The 18,824-nt window shown below is 37.7% G+C and overlaps 2 protein-coding genes and 1 pseudogene across 4 annotated transcripts; all 3 read right to left on the bottom strand.

The window, feature by feature from the left end:
• Positions 1-1,427: 1,427 nt before the first annotated feature.
• Positions 1,428-9,945, bottom strand: LOC137744359 (putative protein phosphatase 2C 79). 3 transcript variants are annotated; one of them, XM_088681094.1, is made up of 7 exons: positions 9,827-9,945; positions 3,288-3,517; positions 3,114-3,188; positions 2,982-3,035; positions 2,797-2,871; positions 2,585-2,711; positions 1,428-1,900 (listed from the first exon to the last, which is right to left on the bottom strand). In XM_088681094.1, the coding sequence occupies exons 5-7, from the start codon at positions 2,856-2,858 to the stop codon at positions 1,691-1,693; spliced, it is 399 nt and encodes a 132-aa protein (XP_088537220.1). In that variant the 5' UTR covers positions 2,859-2,871; positions 2,982-3,035; positions 3,114-3,188; positions 3,288-3,517; positions 9,827-9,945; the 3' UTR covers positions 1,428-1,690. The 3 variants fall into 3 exon arrangements, 2 of the variants coding, with proteins under 2 accessions (XP_088537220.1, XP_088537221.1); XR_015954059.1 differs by lacking the exon at positions 9,827-9,945 and having other exon boundaries at positions 3,288-4,196; XM_088681095.1 differs by lacking the exons at positions 1,428-1,900; positions 9,827-9,945 and having other exon boundaries at positions 2,306-2,711; positions 3,288-4,196.
• Positions 9,946-12,490: 2,545 nt separating this feature from the next.
• Positions 12,491-14,753, bottom strand: LOC137745021 (NADPH-dependent diflavin oxidoreductase 1 pseudogene; annotated as a pseudogene).
• Positions 14,754-15,329: 576 nt separating this feature from the next.
• On the bottom strand, positions 15,330-17,162 carry LOC137745022 (lipid phosphate phosphatase gamma). The gene is made up of 2 exons (XM_068484874.2): positions 16,331-17,162; positions 15,330-15,548 (listed from the first exon to the last, which is right to left on the bottom strand). Exon 1 carries the CDS (start codon positions 17,016-17,018, stop codon positions 16,350-16,352), a length of 669 nt encoding a protein of 222 aa, XP_068340975.1. The 5' UTR covers positions 17,019-17,162; the 3' UTR covers positions 15,330-15,548; positions 16,331-16,349.
• Positions 17,163-18,824: the final 1,662 nt, after the last annotated feature.

Raw genomic sequence — 18,824 nt, 5'->3', positions numbered from 1 at the left:
CCTTGTACTCTTGCAAGTATTTTGTATGATTTTAACCTTTTCTTTGTAGGTACTAAAAATCCTATCATATACTTCGCCAAGGATGATTGGTCTTGATTTAGTCAATTTCTTCTGACATTACTTAAACTTCTTATTCAGCAAGTAATGTATTATACATTAAGATTCCCTTTTGTTACATGATAGAAAGTTTAAATTGTTAAAATAGGAATGGTTACGTTAGCATCGGCCGCCACAGTTCCGCTGCCCTCCTCTTGAGCTAAGCAACCAGCGTCGTGCTTGTTCATGGAAAGGAGGTGGACCGGGCAGCAGCCTCTGCAGCTCGGCTTCACGACCCACCCGCTCAGCAGCCTCTACAGCGTTTCGGGTTTGAGTTGCGTAGAGTATGAGCAGTTTCTTCGGTCTATCCTTCTCCATGTCTAATGAGATAGGGCGGGCTTGAATTCGAAGAGTAGGTACGTGAATGAGGGTAGCTGCTGCACAAAAGGGTAATATTTATACGGAAGCTGCTAATTACAAGCTCCCTAGATTTCCCCTTTGTTTTTCTTTAACGTGTTGCACAAGGTTTCTTTTAGCCTTGTGGAGAAGCCGGTAAAATTAATGAAAGAAGGCACAACCCTGGATGTCCTTCACCTGGCAATGGAAACAGTTTCCACGACAACCCTCCTCTTCCTCTTCTGTTGGTGCTTGGGAAACTTAGAATATATGAAGGAGATGACTGCATTAAAGGAAAGTTTAGTGAATCTGTTCCGATTATGATGATGCAGATATGGTGAAAAAAGAAGACAAGTAGTCGATCAGTGAGATAAGGGTACACCAGATGATGCCAAATAGTTATTAATGAAATTGCTCTCAATAAAATACTTTTTCCGGTTCCTACGTCTGTCTAGATTTTTATTTGGAAATTCGAATCTGGTCTGTCTAGACTTTCATATGGAAATACGAACCTATCTTGAGTGTAAATGCGAATGTTTTTAACCTCATATCATTTGAGCCTCTTTGTATTGAGAAATTTTTCATTATGATTACGTGTTTTAATAGAAGTGATGAGAAATTTTATATTTTAAGTTATTAACTTTTTAGCACATATATTCCACCATTTGTATAATGACACATGAATAGTATGTCAAATAACACACTATTAATGTATAATGACATAAATAGTGTGTCACATAAATAGTGTACCATTCCGTATACCAATCACGAAAAATATCTCCTTTGTTGGAAATCTGACAATTCAAAGTGTCAAATCAAAGTTACTAAAACACATATTTTTTCGAATCCGACAAATAGTGTGTCAAATCTGAAGGCTGAAGTGCATACTGGGGTTTTAAATTTGTTATCTACCTTAGCATAACAATGAATATGATTACACATAAGTATAACCCCATGTAATCGGTTATAGGGTTTTAAAATCCGAGATGGGGAAGTATGGTGCGAAGACTCGAAAGTTTTTTTTTGAGCGATATTCTAACTTAATCTAAACAACGGGACACAAATTTGAGCTTCGGTACAAAGTGGGGAATATACTACCCTTGCCTCACTTGGCTACGCCCAAATACGTAATCCGATGTTAAAACTATAGATTGCAATTTACAAGAAGGAACCGAGTTACAGAAATATTTTTGGTAAAAGCACTTGGTTGCCATTTCCCAAAACAGGATAGCATTATAGCAAAACGCCGATCTAGAAACTAGAAGCTGGGTTTTAATGAAAACTGAGACTTGCGGGGGGAGCTTCCGTTTTTTAACAGGCTTGGATTTAGAAACAACACCACCACTGTGATGTCGTCGTGAAAATGTCGTCGTACTCCGGGCTCGATAATCCTCAGGTCTGTGTACCTCACTTCCCTTTTCTTGGCTGCTGCTTGTAGTGCAGCTTCAATCAGCTTCCTTGCTATTCCCTGCACAACAAAGTAGAAAATGTTCAATCAGCTTCACCAGATGTGGCAGTCCAAATTATGTTGTTGCTTGGAGTCTTGAACAGTGATCATCTAACGAGTAAGTTAAAAGCGGCGATACCAACTCAGATTTTTACTCCTGCCCAATTCTTAGAGTCTCATCCATGGCTGTTTTAGCAGACATCATGTACATGATTCCGACATTAAGTACCCCATTAAATAGCATTGAATCTGAGGATTATAAAACATTAAGCCCCAATTTATTCTTTGGGAACTACTTGATCCAAGCAAGGGCCTTCGTACTATATACAACCGGTAGCAGCTAAGAATCTTTCTTCTGTATGAGCTCGTGTGCACAAGTAACGCCTACCAGTTAAGTAAATATTTATGCAAACCAAACAGAACACATGTAAATATGACTGGTTATTAGTGAAATAGTGTAGTCAAGCACACAGGATAACTGTGAAGCAATACGATTTTCAGAGAACCTTAAAGCGTTCACAGATTCATGAACCATATACAAAAGCCATTCTAGACAGATGTAACTGGGTAAATCCAACACCACCTGCTCCAGAAAAGCCTGCTTATTTATATACATGCCCACATCTCTATCGCCTGAGTACATGTACGATATGTTTCTACCAATTATCTGCAGTAAAAATTGTTGATTTGGGAAAGTGAATTTACAACATAGTAGTAGTATCTGGGACCCTTCAACATCACATAGTTGACCATTCTGTACCAAAACTTCATTCCGCAGACGGCACCAACAAGTCTAGCTGTCTGGTTCACTGAACTTGGCCGACAAATGTACCTGGAAAAGGGAAACATTAAACATGAAACCGGAGGCAAAGAGAGGGACAGGGGGAGGGAAGGATTGAGTTTGATCCAACAAATACCTTATTGCCTTTTTCCAAACTAGGGAGACCCTTAAAAGGACACGCAGAGCAACGAAAAGCATCCTCTTGTTTACACTGCAGAATGCAGATTATGACTTTCAAGGAAATGAAAAGAGCAAACAGAAGGGAAGGAATAACGGAAGACGTCCTTTAATAGCAGATTTATCAGAAATAACAGTGCATACTCTTTCAAAGTCACAATGCCTCTCGAAATTGGTGAAATCAACAGCACAGCCTGCCTGCAAACGAGAAACATTTACCATGAGAAGCGGCAGAGAGATAGTGGGAGAAAATGATTGATTTGAATCCAACCATACCTTCTCGTCTAGCATGAATGGAGGAATACCCTTAACAGGACATGCAGAGCATCGAAAAGCATCCCCGAATCCACACTGCAGATTGTACAGATTAAACAAAAGAACATATATACGTAAAATGCACTGCCACATTGCGACCTGCAAATGTTCAAATCTACTGGGGTGGGAGACTACCATCTCTACTTTCTTGCAAGGTGGTTTACTTGGGATTGTAACTGCCACAGCTGCAAAAGCACATTACTCAGTACAGAGCGAAAATCGCACTTGACTCCACTTTTTGACAAACTCTGGAAAAAATTCACAAAAAAAAAAAACAGAAAGGGTCTCTTCCTATCCTCCTCTGTCAACAAACTATCCTCATCAATCAGACCATCATCTTCCAACTCAATTTTTGGCAAATCCGCCTACATAAAAAGAAGAGACCAAATTAAAATGAAATCGACTAATTAGCAGCTACCACGATTGGACATGTTCAACAAATCCATGATCAACGCTAACGCACAAATTAATTCAAGCATTATCTCTAAGAATCAAACTCAAATTCGTGGTTGATGAAATTGCAATCAATCGAACACAGCCGTCGTAGTTCCACGAACTTGCAAGAATCAAAGATCTCAAACAAAGACCTCAAGACCGACGGAAAACATCGGTGATACTAGAGTAATTATATTATAGAATGCAAGATAAGAACAGAGAAGAGCAAAACCCTAACCAAACTTCGAAGATTACCGCAATCAATGCGACACTACAACTCAAAAATAATACAATGCAGCATCATATTTTAGCAACGAAACGCAAATGTCAGCGATGAATCAACAGCAGCAGCACACATTTAAAGCAAAGATCAAATTCAGTGACGAATCAATTCAAGATCGCAAGTACAGAAACTCAAATTTCAGCGACAAATCAACTCAAGATCGCAAGAACCGAAACGCAATTTCAGCGGCAAATATCGAAAAGGAAAGATCAAAGAGAAAAGAAAGAAAACGAAGCTATTAACAAATGAAATCAATCACCAACTTTAACAATTGAAGAAGAAAAGAGTATACGAAGAAAGCTTGTAGAAGAAGAAGACTCGAAATCTTTATATCTATTTTATTAACACTGAATGAATCTTGAAAATATAGAGAGGGAAAAAGTCTTATATATCTGCTTCTAAAACTACTAGGCTTCTCACATAAGCTAACATAAAAGCTATGCTGATGTGGCAATTGCTGACATGTCACATATACTCAATATCCCCCCTCAATCGTAACTGGGAAGTCCCAGTTTGAGATTGCCAGCATGTCGAAGAAAATCAGGACCATGTAAGCCTTTAGTTAGAACATCTGCAACCTGATCTTTGGTAGAAACATATTGAACTATCAAATCACCCCATTGGACACGTTCACGAATGAAATGAAAATCTGTTTCTAAATGTTTAATTCTGGAATGCTGCACTGGATTTAAACTAAGGGCAATTGCTGACTGGTTGTCACAATATAATAGAGGAGGATTAGGCAGAACAACACACAAATCCTTTAAAATCAACCTGAGCCAAGCAATATCAACAGCTGCATGAGCTAAAGCCTTGTATTCAGCTTCTGTGGAACTCCGAGAAACTGAATGTTGTTTCTTAGACTGCCAGGACACAGAATTAGCACCCAAGAAAATGACATAACCAGTAATGGACCTCCGTGTATTAACATCAGCTGCCCAATCAGAATCATTATAACCCTTGATGTGCATATCAGTTCCAGAAGTAAAAGTCAAGCCACGGGTCATAGTCCCCTGAAGAAATTGTAATATTCGCTTAACCAAACCAAAATGAACATCTGTTGGAGCACTCATGAATTGACAGACATTGTTAACAGCAAAAGCTATATCCGGTCTGGTAAATGTCAAATACTGTAAAGCTCCAACAAGACTGCGAAAGAGTGTAGGACTAATAATTCCCCTTCAGCAACCAGGACAGAGTTATGTGGCTGACAGGGTGTAGAACAAGGCCTACAATTGTCCATACCAGCCTTATGTATCAGATCTGTGATATACTTTTCTTGATTCACAAAGATATCACCATTAGATTTATAGTGGATTTGTAAACCTAGAAAGTATGTAAGCTGACCCAAATCCTTAAGATCAAACACCCCAGCCAAATCATCTATCACAGATTGAATGAAAACTGAATTTGAACCTGTGATGATAATATCATCAACATAAAGTAATAGAATGACTACATTTGTATTCACTTCTTTAACAAACATGCTGGAATCTGTGAGGGACATTTGAAAACCAAGAACAGTCAAATAGCTTGTGAATTTGGCATTCCATGCCCGTGGAGCTTGCTTTAATCCATATAAAGACTTGACAAGTTTACATACATGTGAAGGAAACTCAAAGTCGACGAAACCTTGAGGTTGTTTCATATATACCTCCTCATGTAATTCCCCATGTAAGAAAGCGTTCTTAACATCAAGTTGCCTAAGAGACCAACGATTTGTAGCTGCCAAAGCAAGAATAATCCTCATGGTGGTATGTCGAACCACAGGACTAAAGGTTTATGTGTAATCTAAACCTTTTTCTTGACTAAAACCTTGGGCTACTAATCTAGCTTTATATCTAGAAATAGTCCCATCAGGATTTCGTTTGATTTTATATACCCACTTGCAGCCAATAATGTTCTTATCAAAAGGAGAAGGAACAAAAGTCCATGTACCTTGATCTTGTAAAGCATCAAACTCCTCTTGCATTGCTTTCTGCCATTGAGGAATTTGAGAAGCAATTTTGAAAGTTGAAGGCTCAGAGACATCGACAATGTCTGCAAGAAATGTAAACCCTCCAAAAAAATGATTACTGTCATGTAATTCCAAGGATTGAATGTGAGGAAACATTGTAGCAAGAGCACTATAATCTTTCTGGGTTATAGTACCAGTCTTTAACCTTGTCTGAATACCATGAGGAACAGAGGCAGGTGACAAAGCTGCAGAACCCAAAGGAACAGTCGCTGATACCACCACTTCCAACCGTCGAGCAGAATGGACAGGCACCACATGGGAATGTGAAAGAGTAGCATCTAAAGGGGAATCCTGTACATTGTGTTCAGAAGAAGATTGACTGGAAGTTGGAGTACCAACCGATGTAGGAGAGGGTGCAGAGACATGTGGAATATCAGTACTAGAAGAGGCAGGTCCTTGTCTCGAAGAAGAAGAGACTAAATTCACAACAATAGGCCGTGTAGACGCATTGGTATTATTGACAGGCCCAGAATTGTCACACTGTGAAGAAACTGAAGTACTAGCAAAAGGAAAACAATCCTTATCATGAATGACATGCCTAGATATTAAAAGCTTGCCTGTAACACGATTGTAACAGATAACACCTTTGTATCCAAAACAATAGCCCAAAAATACACATTGAGAAGATCGAGGTTGAAGCTTATGAGCATTGTAAGGTCTAAGATAAGGATATATAGCTGAACCAAAAATTCTTATAGAAGAGATGTCAGGTGTCTTGTGGGACAAAATGCTAAAATGAGACTTCATCCCAAGAATGTTAGCTGGCATTCGATTAATCAGAAACACAACATGCGCAACAGCATGATACCAGAACTTGAGAGGCAATTTTGCAGCAGTCATCATAGTAAGAGCAGTCTCGACAACATGCTTATGCTTCCTTTCCACTAAACCATTTTGTTGTGGGGTGTAAGGGCAAGAAATAAAGTGTAGGATACCATGAGTATGAAGATAGGCCTTAAAAACATTACTCAAGAACTCCCCACCACCATCAGTTTGAAGAACTTTGATCTTAATATTAAATTGATTCTCAACATAAGCACAAAATCGAACAAAAAGACCAAAAGTTTCTGATTTATTCATTAAAGGGAATATCCATACAAATCGAGTAGCCTCATCTACAAAGGACACATAGTATCGAAAACCCTTAAGAGAAGTAACAGGTGAAGGTCCCCAGATATCACAATGCACTTTATGAAATGGAATATCAACTCTATCTATCTTTTCTGAAAAGGGCAATTTACTCATCTTGCCACTAAGACAATCAGAAGAAACATGAGTAGTTACATCACTAGCTACTAAAACCTGAGAACTTTGTAACATGGCTGCGAGAATGTCATTAGAAGGGTGGCCCAACCGGTGATGCCACAATGAAGACTTAACAGCTTTTCCCAATAATGCAGAAGAACAAAGAACACCTGGAGTCAGTAGCTTGGGGAACACATGTACAGGAATCCGAAACAATTCATTATTGCTACTCTTTCCTTGGTAAAGTACCACCCCTGTGGCCTTGTCCTGCACAAAGAAGTTTAAATCATCACAGATAAACCAACTGTGATTATCTTTGCACAACTGTTTTACAGAAAGAAGATTAACAGTCAACATGGGAACATGTAAAACATTACGAAGATAAAGATTATTAGGTAGATTTTGAATAGTCACAGTGCCAATATTGTGAACATCCAAACCTGTACCATTCCCAACAACAATCTTCTTATCTCCATTATAAGGAACAACAGATTCTAATAGATTAATATCAGGACTCATATGATCGGAAGCCCCAGTGTCCATTATCCAACACTCACCCTCAGAAGCAGATTGTGGAGGTAAATCAGGAACATTTGACGACATAGGAACTCCAGGAATGTCAAAAAACATATTAGACTGTGAAGCCTGAGTCATAAAGGCAGGAGCTGGTGAAAAACCTGAAGAATAAGACTGCGCAGAAGTGTTGCCTGGAAGACCATAAGGAATATGATATGCAGGAGAAGGCCCCGAATGAGGATACTGAAAGATAGAGCTTAAATCCTGATAAGCATAATTGGCACTGAGAGAATGAGGTGGAGGAGCCCCTTGATAGGAAAAGTTTCCCCTGTGTCTACAGTCAACTGCAATGTGACCCCTTTTTCCACAAATCTGGCACTCCTGAAGTGGTTGAGTATTGTTATTTCGATACAAACAAGTGACTGCAGTATGTCCTTTCCTTGAGCAAATCTGACACTCAGGAATAACCTCTTGCCTATTTGATGTATTGCCAAACCAAACATTGCCATTTTTAAAACCATTAAACTTGGATTTAAAACCCCCTGAACCTCTGCCTTTATACCCTGTAGTATTGCCATAAGACCGATTGCCTTGACCACCAAAAGTGTTCCCATTGGGTGGAAAATTATTTCCATGAGGCCCATTAGACGTTTGAGAAAAACCAGATTGTTGAGAAAAACCAGTAGGTTGTGAGAAACTAGGAGACTGAGAAAACCCAACACTGGAAGAACCAGGAGCAACAAAACCATATCCATAATTTTGAGGAAACTGAACTGCAGACCCTGAAGCACTAGAAGAACCAGAAGAACTCGCCATAGGATTACATGTAGGCAAACCAGCATTACCATACATTGCAACCATAGTATGAACAAGAGACTGCATCCGAGTCTCAAGATTCTTTTCAGCCCCTAACAATTGTGCCCGAAATTCCTTCAGTGTAATTGGTGTTTCTCTTGCTAGAATTACTGTTCGAATCATGTCAAAATCAGGTGGAAGACCGGTCAACGCCGCTATAACAATATCATGATCTGAGACTTTCTCACCAGCAGCAACAAGTTTATCTTTAATGACCTTTAACCGCAACAAAAACTTGTCTACACTATCACTACCTTTCTGAATAGTGTGCAACTCAGCCTTCAAATGATTAATACTAGCACTAGAAACAGCCATATATCTGTCTTGTAATGCAACCCAAGCCTCATGAGAAGTTTTACAACCAACTACATGCTCCATAGCATCATCACTAAGTGTAGCAATGAGAAGACTTAACAAAGCCATATCGGCCTTAATCCAATCTTTGTAGGCATTATTAATTTCCTTGGTAACACCTAACTCAGGAGTCAAAACATATTTAGGAGGGCAAACAGAATCACCAGTGAAGTGATCAAACAAATCATACCCACGAAGTACAGAACAAAACTGAAAGTTCCATTTGATGAAATTATCATCATTCAATTTGATAGTCAACATCCCTAAAAGACTCTCCAACTTCACCGATTCAGACATGATGTGGTAGGAAAGAGACAATTACAGAAAGACCCAGATGGAACCAAAATAACCCAGATGAAAAACTTTACAAAAATATCTTGAAATCGGAAAATTCTTCAATCAAAACTGTCAGATCTTGATGAACACAATGGTTATCGACCTTAATTCATCAAACGGCATCGGCCTTCAGAACAAATTATTATCAACTCAAAAACACTATCATCATCAAACGAAACAAGTTTGGCATCGGCCTTCATCATTACAGAAATCAAGATTGTAACAAACAGAACTATGATACTGATTCCAAAAAAAAATACCCAGAAATTCACCTTCACAAAATTCTTGAAACAGCAAAGACCAGAGAAAACCTCGAGAAACGGAGCAGCGGAAATCCGTCCAAGATCAATTGCGCGAGCAAAAAAGGCTCTGAGATACCATATTAACAAATGAAATCAATCACCAACTTTAACAATTGAAGAAGAAAAGAGTATACGAAGAAAGCTTGTAGAAGAAGAAGACTCGAAATCTTTAAATCTATTTTATTAACACTGAATGAATCTTGAAAATACAGAGAGGGAAAAAGTCTTATATATCTGCTTCTAAAACTACTAGGCTTCTCACATAAGCTAACATAAAAGCTATGATGATGTGGCAATTGCTGACATGTCACATATACTCAATAGGACTCACAGGTTTGATCGAAGCCGGATTTGCCATGACTTCAAGCTCTCTTCTCCAAGCTACTTTTTATCGTGAATTTATTTTCCGGTTCCGACTCTCTGATTTGTGAATTGCGGTGTGGGCTTCTGCTTTTGTTATTACTTGGCGGCTTGGCGCCCAATTATTTATTTATGCTTTTTTAAAATGTACTGCACGAAAAAAATCAAAAAAAATCAAAAAATCAAAAAATCAAAAATCAAATCAAAAAATCAAAAACAAAGAAAAAATAGAAAAGAAATTTCCAAATGTTTTCAATTAACAAAGAATGTGTAAGATTCAGATGACAACTTATTAGTGATTAATTCCTTATACTAGTACACACGCTATTTTTAGCCACTTACAAGTTTATGTTCTTCTCATTAGATTGGTTTGACACCATAGCACTAAGATGGAAAGCCTGGTAGGAAGTCAGAATAAGTCGCCCGAGCCCTAGCCCACCCTTACTAAGAGTTTGAATTGCTCCGTAGGGGGATAGTAGGGCAAATGAATCATATGTTCCTGTACAAATTTTGATTAAGATGCTTTGATCAATTGTTAACTCAGCATTTTTCTATTTATTTAATATATCAAATTCGTCTTTGACCAGAATTGAACATAAGATCTCTTACTTACAAATAAAAAGGAACACGACTAAACCGTATGACTAAGTAGAATTTTGTGGCTTTATTAAAATTATTAATTTGGCTTTATTAAAAATATTATTAACTAATTCCTCATTATCTCTAAAAAAAAATGAGTAATGAAGTCATTAATGCTTTCATAAGAAAATTCATTAGTGTGTTAAAATTTTATGTACCATATAAAAAAAAAAACTGTTGAAAACTTGTGGTATAGTTGAAAATAAACGTACCGATCATTTTGTTACGTTCAGATTCTAATGTACCAATAAAAAAAATATGCTAGAAATCCAAATGTATCGTAAAATCAAATATACGCTTATTAAACGTACAAATATAATTCAACGTACCTCCAATAAAGTTATAGAAGATATAAAATGTTTAATCAAATTCTTAAAATGAACAGATGTTTAATCAACAAAATGAAAAATGAAGCATCTATATCAAAATGCCTCCATTTTAAAGAAACACGCCCCTAAATGGTAATAAGTGTCAATGAGTAAAAAGATATGCAATATTACAAATAAAATTTTAAGATGAACTAAAATATTTCTCTAAAGTTGTTTGGGACAATACTTTAGTTTTTAAAGTTGATGTCACATCTTTGAGTTTGCAGGTACATATACTTCATCAACATTGACACCTTTTTGTTGAAGCCAAAATGTTTCTAACTTCTCAAGTACGCTTACAACTTCAGGCTTGAAACTTTTGTTATTTCCATGTTGTAATCCTCACGAATCCTATTTAAGAATTACAACATTCAATAAAGATAAAAGAGTCTATAACCAATATTTTTAACTACACCTTTTCTATGAGTTATAAAATTGATTTGCTCCCAACTTGATTTACTTTAGAAATTTTACTGTAGATAATTTATAATAATGACGAACAACAATGTTGATATGCCTCACCTTAAGTTACAATAATGATTAAACAAGTGCATGTGTTAGTAAAAGGTAACATCGCCACATAACGTTCCATGTGTATTTGAGAAATTACTCCAGTTTTGCAAGCTGCCCATGTAGGTACGTTATGTATTTTATTTATTTTACAATTTTTTTCCTTAGTATATAAAATTTTGCACTTCAAATTTTATTCTTTTTAATTATTTTTTATTTTTACAAACCTTTAGAATTTAGTTAAGGGAGAGCATTTTATGGGTTTTAGAAAGCTCATCCAAGAGACAAGTATTAGTGTAAGGTAACAATATATATGTGTGTGGAATTCAATATTTTGTGGCAGACTCATTGTATGACCCAACTCAATCTTCTGTCATTTCTTTATAGTGGAATACCGTTATAATTTAAAAAAAAACAAAAAACAAAAAACAAAAAAAACAAAAAATAAAAACAAAAAAATAAAAAATAAAAAAAAAACAAAAAAAACAAAGGACTAAGGTTAGAGTGGGAAGGAGAAAGAAAGGGTAATATTGGAAAAACAAGTACATGAGGAAATAAGGATGAGAGTGTAAATTGGGCCCATCAATTTTTTTCAACTTACAAATATATTCTTGTTTGGAGGAATGTGATTAGATAAATAGGTCATACAATGGTCACTATGCTCAAAAGTATAATGTCTTTGCTATTTATAAGATCTCTCAGTTACGAATAAAAAAAATATCATTAAACTTTAGTACGTACTTTACCATTGTATTGATAAAACTAATATTTAGCTTTAATCCATACATTTGATTAACTTTTTTTTTTCTTTAGAGAACATTTTCATGTTTATTTAACCATCTAATACGTTTTAAGATGATTGTAATCTTTTGATTCAACTGGTTCATTCAATCAGTTGTAGCAAGCGATTTATTCATAGTTTAGCACTCATATTATAAATCAATTAAGATTAGAGTCATTTAGTTAATCAACGGTAGCAAATAAATATACGACTCATAATAAATCATGTTAATCATAAGGATTAAGTTAACTTTTAACCAAAAAATGAAAATCACAACTTTATTCAATAGTTGTAAGGAAAATGTGATACTATAGTACTCCTGCCAACGGATGACAAATTCAAAGGAAAACTAATGAAAATGGCTTGAAAACTTTGAGTTTTAATAATAAGGACAAAATAAAGGGTAAAGTGAATAGTACCATGATTGACTTTTTAGTGTAAAAATATGATTTTTCGTTAAAGTGAACAGTACCTTGTGCTTTCATTAAAATTCCCCAACTTCAAAGCTAGTGACAGTGGCAGCGATGCTCAACTAACTCCATGCTTCGACATGGTATTTGCCAGCAGCTTGTATATCTTTAAGACATCTCGCTGCTGATTCCTGTGGAAGCCCACTCTCTTTAGCAATAATTTCCTCGAATGTAGATAATACATCTGCCGGCATTTTTGTAGCCGAACCGGCAACGTAGATAGCAGCTCCTCCATGCCTCAACAAATCATACACCCTTTTGCTATGTTCCCGCATCCTATGTTGCACATAGACCTTGTTATGTGACTGGCCGTCCCTTGAGAAGGCAACATAAAACCCTCCACCCTTTGCTTCCGAAAGAATCCCACCATTTTCGGAATGAGATAACCAAAAGTCTTTGTATAAAAAATCCTTGTCTTTGTTTCTGCAGCCAAGGAAGAACATCACTGGAGCAGTTCTTGTACTATTCAAACTTTGTATGGCTCTTTCTTCCACAAATCCACGAAAAGGTGCACACCCGGTTCCAGGCCCGATGAGAATGAGAGGAAGAGATGGCAGTGGGGGAGGAAGGGAACCTTTTCGAAACCACACTGGTACATGAACTTCTTGTTTGGCATCAAGCTTTGCTAGCCAGTTTGAGCAAAGACCAGCTCGATTGCGTCCAAGGGGTGATCTCCATGAAGCGACAGTCACTGTTAAGTGAACTTGATTCGGGTGAGCTGAAGGGGATGAAGAGATGGAGAAAGCTCTTGGTTTCAAAGGAGGAACCACCTGTACCAGCCATTCAAAGGGGATTTGAACGGAGGGAAACTTCTTCAATACATCGTTTACTGTCATCCGTTCCTTATGAATGTATTTGTGTAGAACGCTTCTCCCTTCAGGTGACACTAAATGTTCAAGTATTCCCTTTTCATGTTCATCTGTTGCAAACATACGCATTACCTCAAAGAAATAGGGTCGAGGAGAAGCAGATGCAACATCCATTGTCAATTCAACAAAGGCTTTCAATTTGATGGCGGTAATACTACAAGTACCAGGAAGCTGGTTCTCCGTGTCCAAAGGATGGACGGTGATGAATGATTCAGGGTCCACATTACAACGAAGTATGAAATCATCTATTGCAGCAGGGTTTTGACAGGGAACAACCTCAAGGAGGTCACCGACATCGTATTCAATAGCAGGCGAAACAAATTCAAATTCCAAGTGATGCACCTCTTTGTCATCTTTACTGCCTGATGATTTAGTCAGTGGTTCATTTTTCACCAATTTGAGAAAGCAGTCGGGCTTATTCTCGTCATGAGATGAGAACTTTCCTGGAGACATTTTGCGAGCCCTTTCAATGTGCAACAACGCGGCCTGATGATTCAAGTCTGAAGTGGCGCAGAATTGTGAATCCAATTTGTCGATTTCATGATACAGAATCCGAATTTTCGGTCGAGCCTCCTTAACCTTGTCATCTGGTATAGAAAATTCTGGGCCATTTGGGAAGTAGTAGTTGGGATGGATTTCATTCAACATATTCCACAAAGATGTCATCCAAGGATCCAAAACAGCTTCGTACCCTGATGGGTGCTGCTCATCTCCTAAACCTCTTTCGACAATAGGGGTTGCCCCAAGCTGCAAAAGTCTTCTGTCAAGCCTTTTTGCAACATAATTAAACTTCTGGTAACCGGAATCACCCAATCCGAAAACAGCATAGTGAAGTCCTTGAAGCCATTGCCCGCTTAGGCTTCGCCGCAGAAGAAAATTCCAAAATCCCTTCATGGTGTCAGGAGTAACCCCCTGGCCTGTGGTTGAAACAACAAAAATTACTACAGTTCTGCTGCCCCCCTCCTTCTCTTGAGCTAAGCAACCAGCGTCGTTTTGGTCCATGGAAAGGAGGTGGACCGGGCAGCAGCCTCTGCGCTCGGCTTCACGACCCACCCGCTCAGCGGCCTCTACAGCGTTTCCGGTTTGAGTTGCGTAGAGTATGAGCAGTTTCTTCGGTGTCTCCTCCATGCCTAATGAGATAGGGCCGGCTGGAATTCGATGGGTACGTACGTGGATGAAGATAGCTGCTGCGCAGAAGGGTAATATTTATAGGGAAACCGCTAATTACAAGTTTCTTAGATTACCCCCTTGTTTTTCTTTGACGTGTTACACAAGGTTTCTTTTTTTCGTCTCCTTATATTGGTGGGATTCCAACTTTGACGCAAACTATGTCAAGGTAAATCAACCTATTCCAAGAGAATATAATGACCTCAAGACTGACCTGAGCAAGATTTACTCAAATCCCTCTGAGCAAGGAGTATCCGCGACGCACCATGGAAGTTTTCGCAGTTTGGATTGGAGTTATGCTTTCAACAGACTCGTGTCCATAACCTCAGAATGTGGCTTCTGCTCCACTTGCAAAACCCGACACTTGCAAACGTTTGTGCCTATTCGACATGATGGTTCATCTAAAACAAATGTCTATGTCGGCATTTGTGCCTATCTGAGCAATTGTGGCAGTAGATCGTGCACAGGGCATGCCTACCAGACTACCAGTTATGTAAAGATTTATGCAAAGAAAACAAACCATGCAAATAGGACCGCTGATTAGTGACATATTGTAGTTGAGCCTACAAGTTACCATAAAGCATTCACAAATTCACGAGCCACGCAATTGGAAAAGTGTGCTTAGCAATTTACGCAAAATTATATTGAATATGTTTGCTGAACAAACATGTAAACAATTGTCAATATAAAGTAACTAATAATCTCAAACTTTCCTATTACAGAAGAGCAGTGTAAATACGATCCGTCCAACTGGCTTCTAGTATAATTATTTTTAGAATTGAGCGATACCAAGTATAATTATTTTTCAAATTGAGCGATACCAAGTGAATAATATCTCATCCATACAAGCAAAGTCCAAATAATTGGATGGAAATCTTGAGCAACCTACCTGGAAAACAAGAAAAGAAGAGCATTTAAATACTAAGTTACAAATAATTTTAAGCTCTAAATATGCATTTCATGCCAGCTTTGCGGCTAGGCACCCTCGGAACTAAAGGGCTAAAGGATTAAGCTCATAAACAAAGCAATGCAACAAGACATATCAACCATCATCAGGGGTGTTCTCTGAAGCTCATCTATAAAAAAAACCCAGGTTCGACATGCACTGAGATATGATGTCACGATTTCTATAGGAGATTACATATAATTACTTAGTGTATTGTCATAACTTCCTTTCATAAAGACCGCTTTCCCATATACACTTCTGTTTCCAACTTCCTCAGGACTCTAACAATCTCCCTTGAGACTTATTTCGTCATGAATAACACCAAAACCGACTAAGTTTACAGTTGAAATTTTAACAGCACAACGAAGCCACACAAATCCAAGCTCAGTCCATGACTCCATAGCTACAACCAAATGAAAGAAGCCTACAATATCCCTGTTCCCTTTCCTCTATTCAACAATCAACAAGAATATTCCTTCCCTAATGTACTCGATCACTGCTCAATCAACTAATCAATCATAAAAGCAACACTAAACTACGACAAAGTATTGACATTCCATTCGACAATCAAAAAGCAACACTAAACTACGATAAAGTATTGACATTCCATTCGATCATAGCTCACCGAAACATATACCAAACGAACATGAGTAGCATCTCAAGTATAACTTCAACAGCTCAATTCAGGAATAAAAAACAAATGGAAAGGTTTGCATCGCACGTACCTGAATGCACTTTCATCAATCAGATACTCTTGGCAGCCAGTTTGCCCCTCGCCTCTCGCGCATTATCATACTCAAACTTCAACACATTGGGTATATGAGAAGTGTCCTTAATATAAAAATACCTCCCAAACCAGCTCTCTTCGATCATCGGAAAGCTCGGGTAAAGCACAGAATTCACAACCCAGAACCACACCGCCCCCAGAAAAACTCCGAGGGCCGAGCCCGCGAACACCTGAGCTACCGTGTGGTAACCCAAATAAACCCTCGAATACATGGTCAGCAGAGCTAAAACCCATGGCGGAAAAATCACAGCCCACTTGTTCGTCGTGTCCGAGAGCCCAATCCCTTTGTAAGTCAGGAGAGTAAAGTAGGTGGCAAAGAAGAACATGTACTGCGAGTGACTCGAGGGCCATCCGTGTGAGTCGCACATCTCGAGCAGGGCGCAGGTTTCCGGCCGAGCTTGCTGGAAGAAATCCTTGATGAGTTCGTTGATGACCTGGGAGATTAAGAGGCCGACGGCAAAGAACATGCCTTGGAGCTCACGACGGAAGAAGAAGTGGCAGACGAAGCCGCCGAGGCTGATGAATACTGGGATTAGGGAAATCCAAGCGAGGAAGTGACCCAGTGGGTCGCCTCTCTGGTACCGGACGTGGGTCAGCGTCACGGCTTTGAGAGACGGCTCAGCCATGGCGGAGACGCCGGGAGAGGCGGAGGATTTCTGGGTTTTGGGTTCCGGATTGAATCCGAGGTTATGGGGGTTGGGGATTGAGAAATGGCGGCTCGCCGGATCTGAATTGGAGTGAATCTGAGCGGGAGATGTGGGGAGTTGAGAACTGGGATCGGAATTGAGTTGGGAAAGTGGGGATTGGAGAATTGTTGACGACTGAAGATAATTGGCTTTTGATTTGGATATGTTGTGCTTGTTTCTCCAGAAAGCTGAAGAAACCGTTGACGCTCAAAGTTCTTTCTTTTATCTTATGATTCGACATATAAAGGAGTATCCATTTTGGCGAAGCTTTCGGCATCCCAAAAGATTGATTATATTCACACTAGGCCTGGTAATTTCTGACACGACCCGATAACTCGACACGACACGACACGAAATTAACAGGTGTTTGGGTCGACACGATAACGAATCGGGTCTTATCGGGTAACCCGATAAGCACCTGTTAAGATAACGGGTTGGGTCGGGTATACACGTGGGTAAACACGATACACGATAAGCAGAATATTATTTTTATAATTTTATAACCCTAAAAAAATACTGTAATAATTATATACATTAATTTTACAATTTTATACCCCTAAAAACTATAATAAATATATATATATATATATATATTAAATTAACTATAAAATTTATAATAATTATAATAATTATATATACTATAATAATTATACCCCCAAAATATTAAGTCTATCTATACTAATTATATATATATATATATATATATTAAATTTTATAAAAACTATAATGCATATTAATTAATAATTTAATATGCATGATCAATGCATTTGCCAACTTGCCGCCCTTTTTGAAAAAACAAATGGAGAGAAAATGAAAATGTTAAGAAAAGTTGAAAATAAAACAAAAAAGTGAGGGAATTAGGGAAAGATGTTGGAGGGAAAAGTGAAAATGATAAGAAAAAGTTGAAAATGAAACAAAAAAGAGAGGGAAAAATGAAAATTAATATAAGTGGTGAGAAATTTTTTTTTTTTTTTTTTAAGTTATTAACTTTTTATCACACACATAACTGTCATGACATATCTCACTATTTTTATAATGAACACGTGACACGTGATGTATGTACTATTCCATGTACCAGTCAATTATAATTTATACGTACAAAATAAATAGATTTAAATCTACTTAATAAATATATATATACACACACACACACGGAACTTGATTGATGGCATACGAATTCTCCAAAACTAATTTCAACGATCCAAACCGTCAAAATTGTTTGTATATGCTTGGAGATCACATCAGCAAAAAATCACAAAAAAAAACATTCAAAGATCAAGTAACGGGACAAAGCTTTTCAACGGTTATAAACGAAAAATCACGATTTAACGGTTATTTTAACTCCGATTTTGATGATTTTTTATAACTACACTCCTTGACCCTATATGAATACAATGAATGAATTCGATCTTCAATTTAAAATATTTACACAAGTGGATACCACAAAATCTTATGTTATACTTAATAAAAGTATAAATAAACTCTAAGTGTTAGTCAATCTATCGTTTTACGAATTCTCCAAAACTAATTTCAACGATCTAAACCGTCAAAATTGTTTGTATATGCTTGGAGATCACATTAGCAAAAAATCACAAAAAAAAAACATTCAGAGATCAAGTAACGGGACAAAGCTTTTCGACGGTTATGAACGAAAAATCAAGATTTAACGGTTATTTTAACTCCGATTTTGATGATTTTTTATAACTACACTCCTTGACCCTATATGAATACAATGAATGAATTCGA

Source organism: Pyrus communis, chromosome 12 (assembly GCF_041283825.1).
Source record: "Pyrus communis isolate YQ-2024b chromosome 12, ASM4128382v1, whole genome shotgun sequence".
Classification (NCBI taxonomy): Eukaryota; Viridiplantae; Streptophyta; class Magnoliopsida; order Rosales; family Rosaceae; genus Pyrus; species Pyrus communis.
The sequence above is the reverse complement of the archived record's forward strand: the minus strand, read 5'-3'. Positions and strand labels throughout refer to the sequence as shown.

What these genes read in the sequence shown, in the direction of transcription:
- LOC137744359 (XM_088681094.1), bottom strand. Translation starts at nt 2,858, where the DNA reads ATGCTTTTCGTTGCTCTGCGTGTCCTTTTAAGGGTCTCCCTAGTTTGG. An exon ending in GTTTGGAAAAAGGCAATAAG is followed by an intron (nt 2,712 to 2,796) that starts GTATTTGTTGGA and finishes TCCCTTTTCCAG; the next exon opens with GTACATTTGTCGGCCAAGTT. An exon ending in CCAGATACTACTACTATGTT is followed by an intron (nt 1,901 to 2,584) that starts GTAAATTCACTT and finishes TTTGTTGTGCAG; the next exon opens with GGAATAGCAAGGAAGCTGAT.
- LOC137745022 (XM_068484874.2), bottom strand. Translation starts at nt 17,018, where the DNA reads ATGGCTGAGCCGTCTCTCAAAGCCGTGACGCTGACCCACGTCCGGTAC.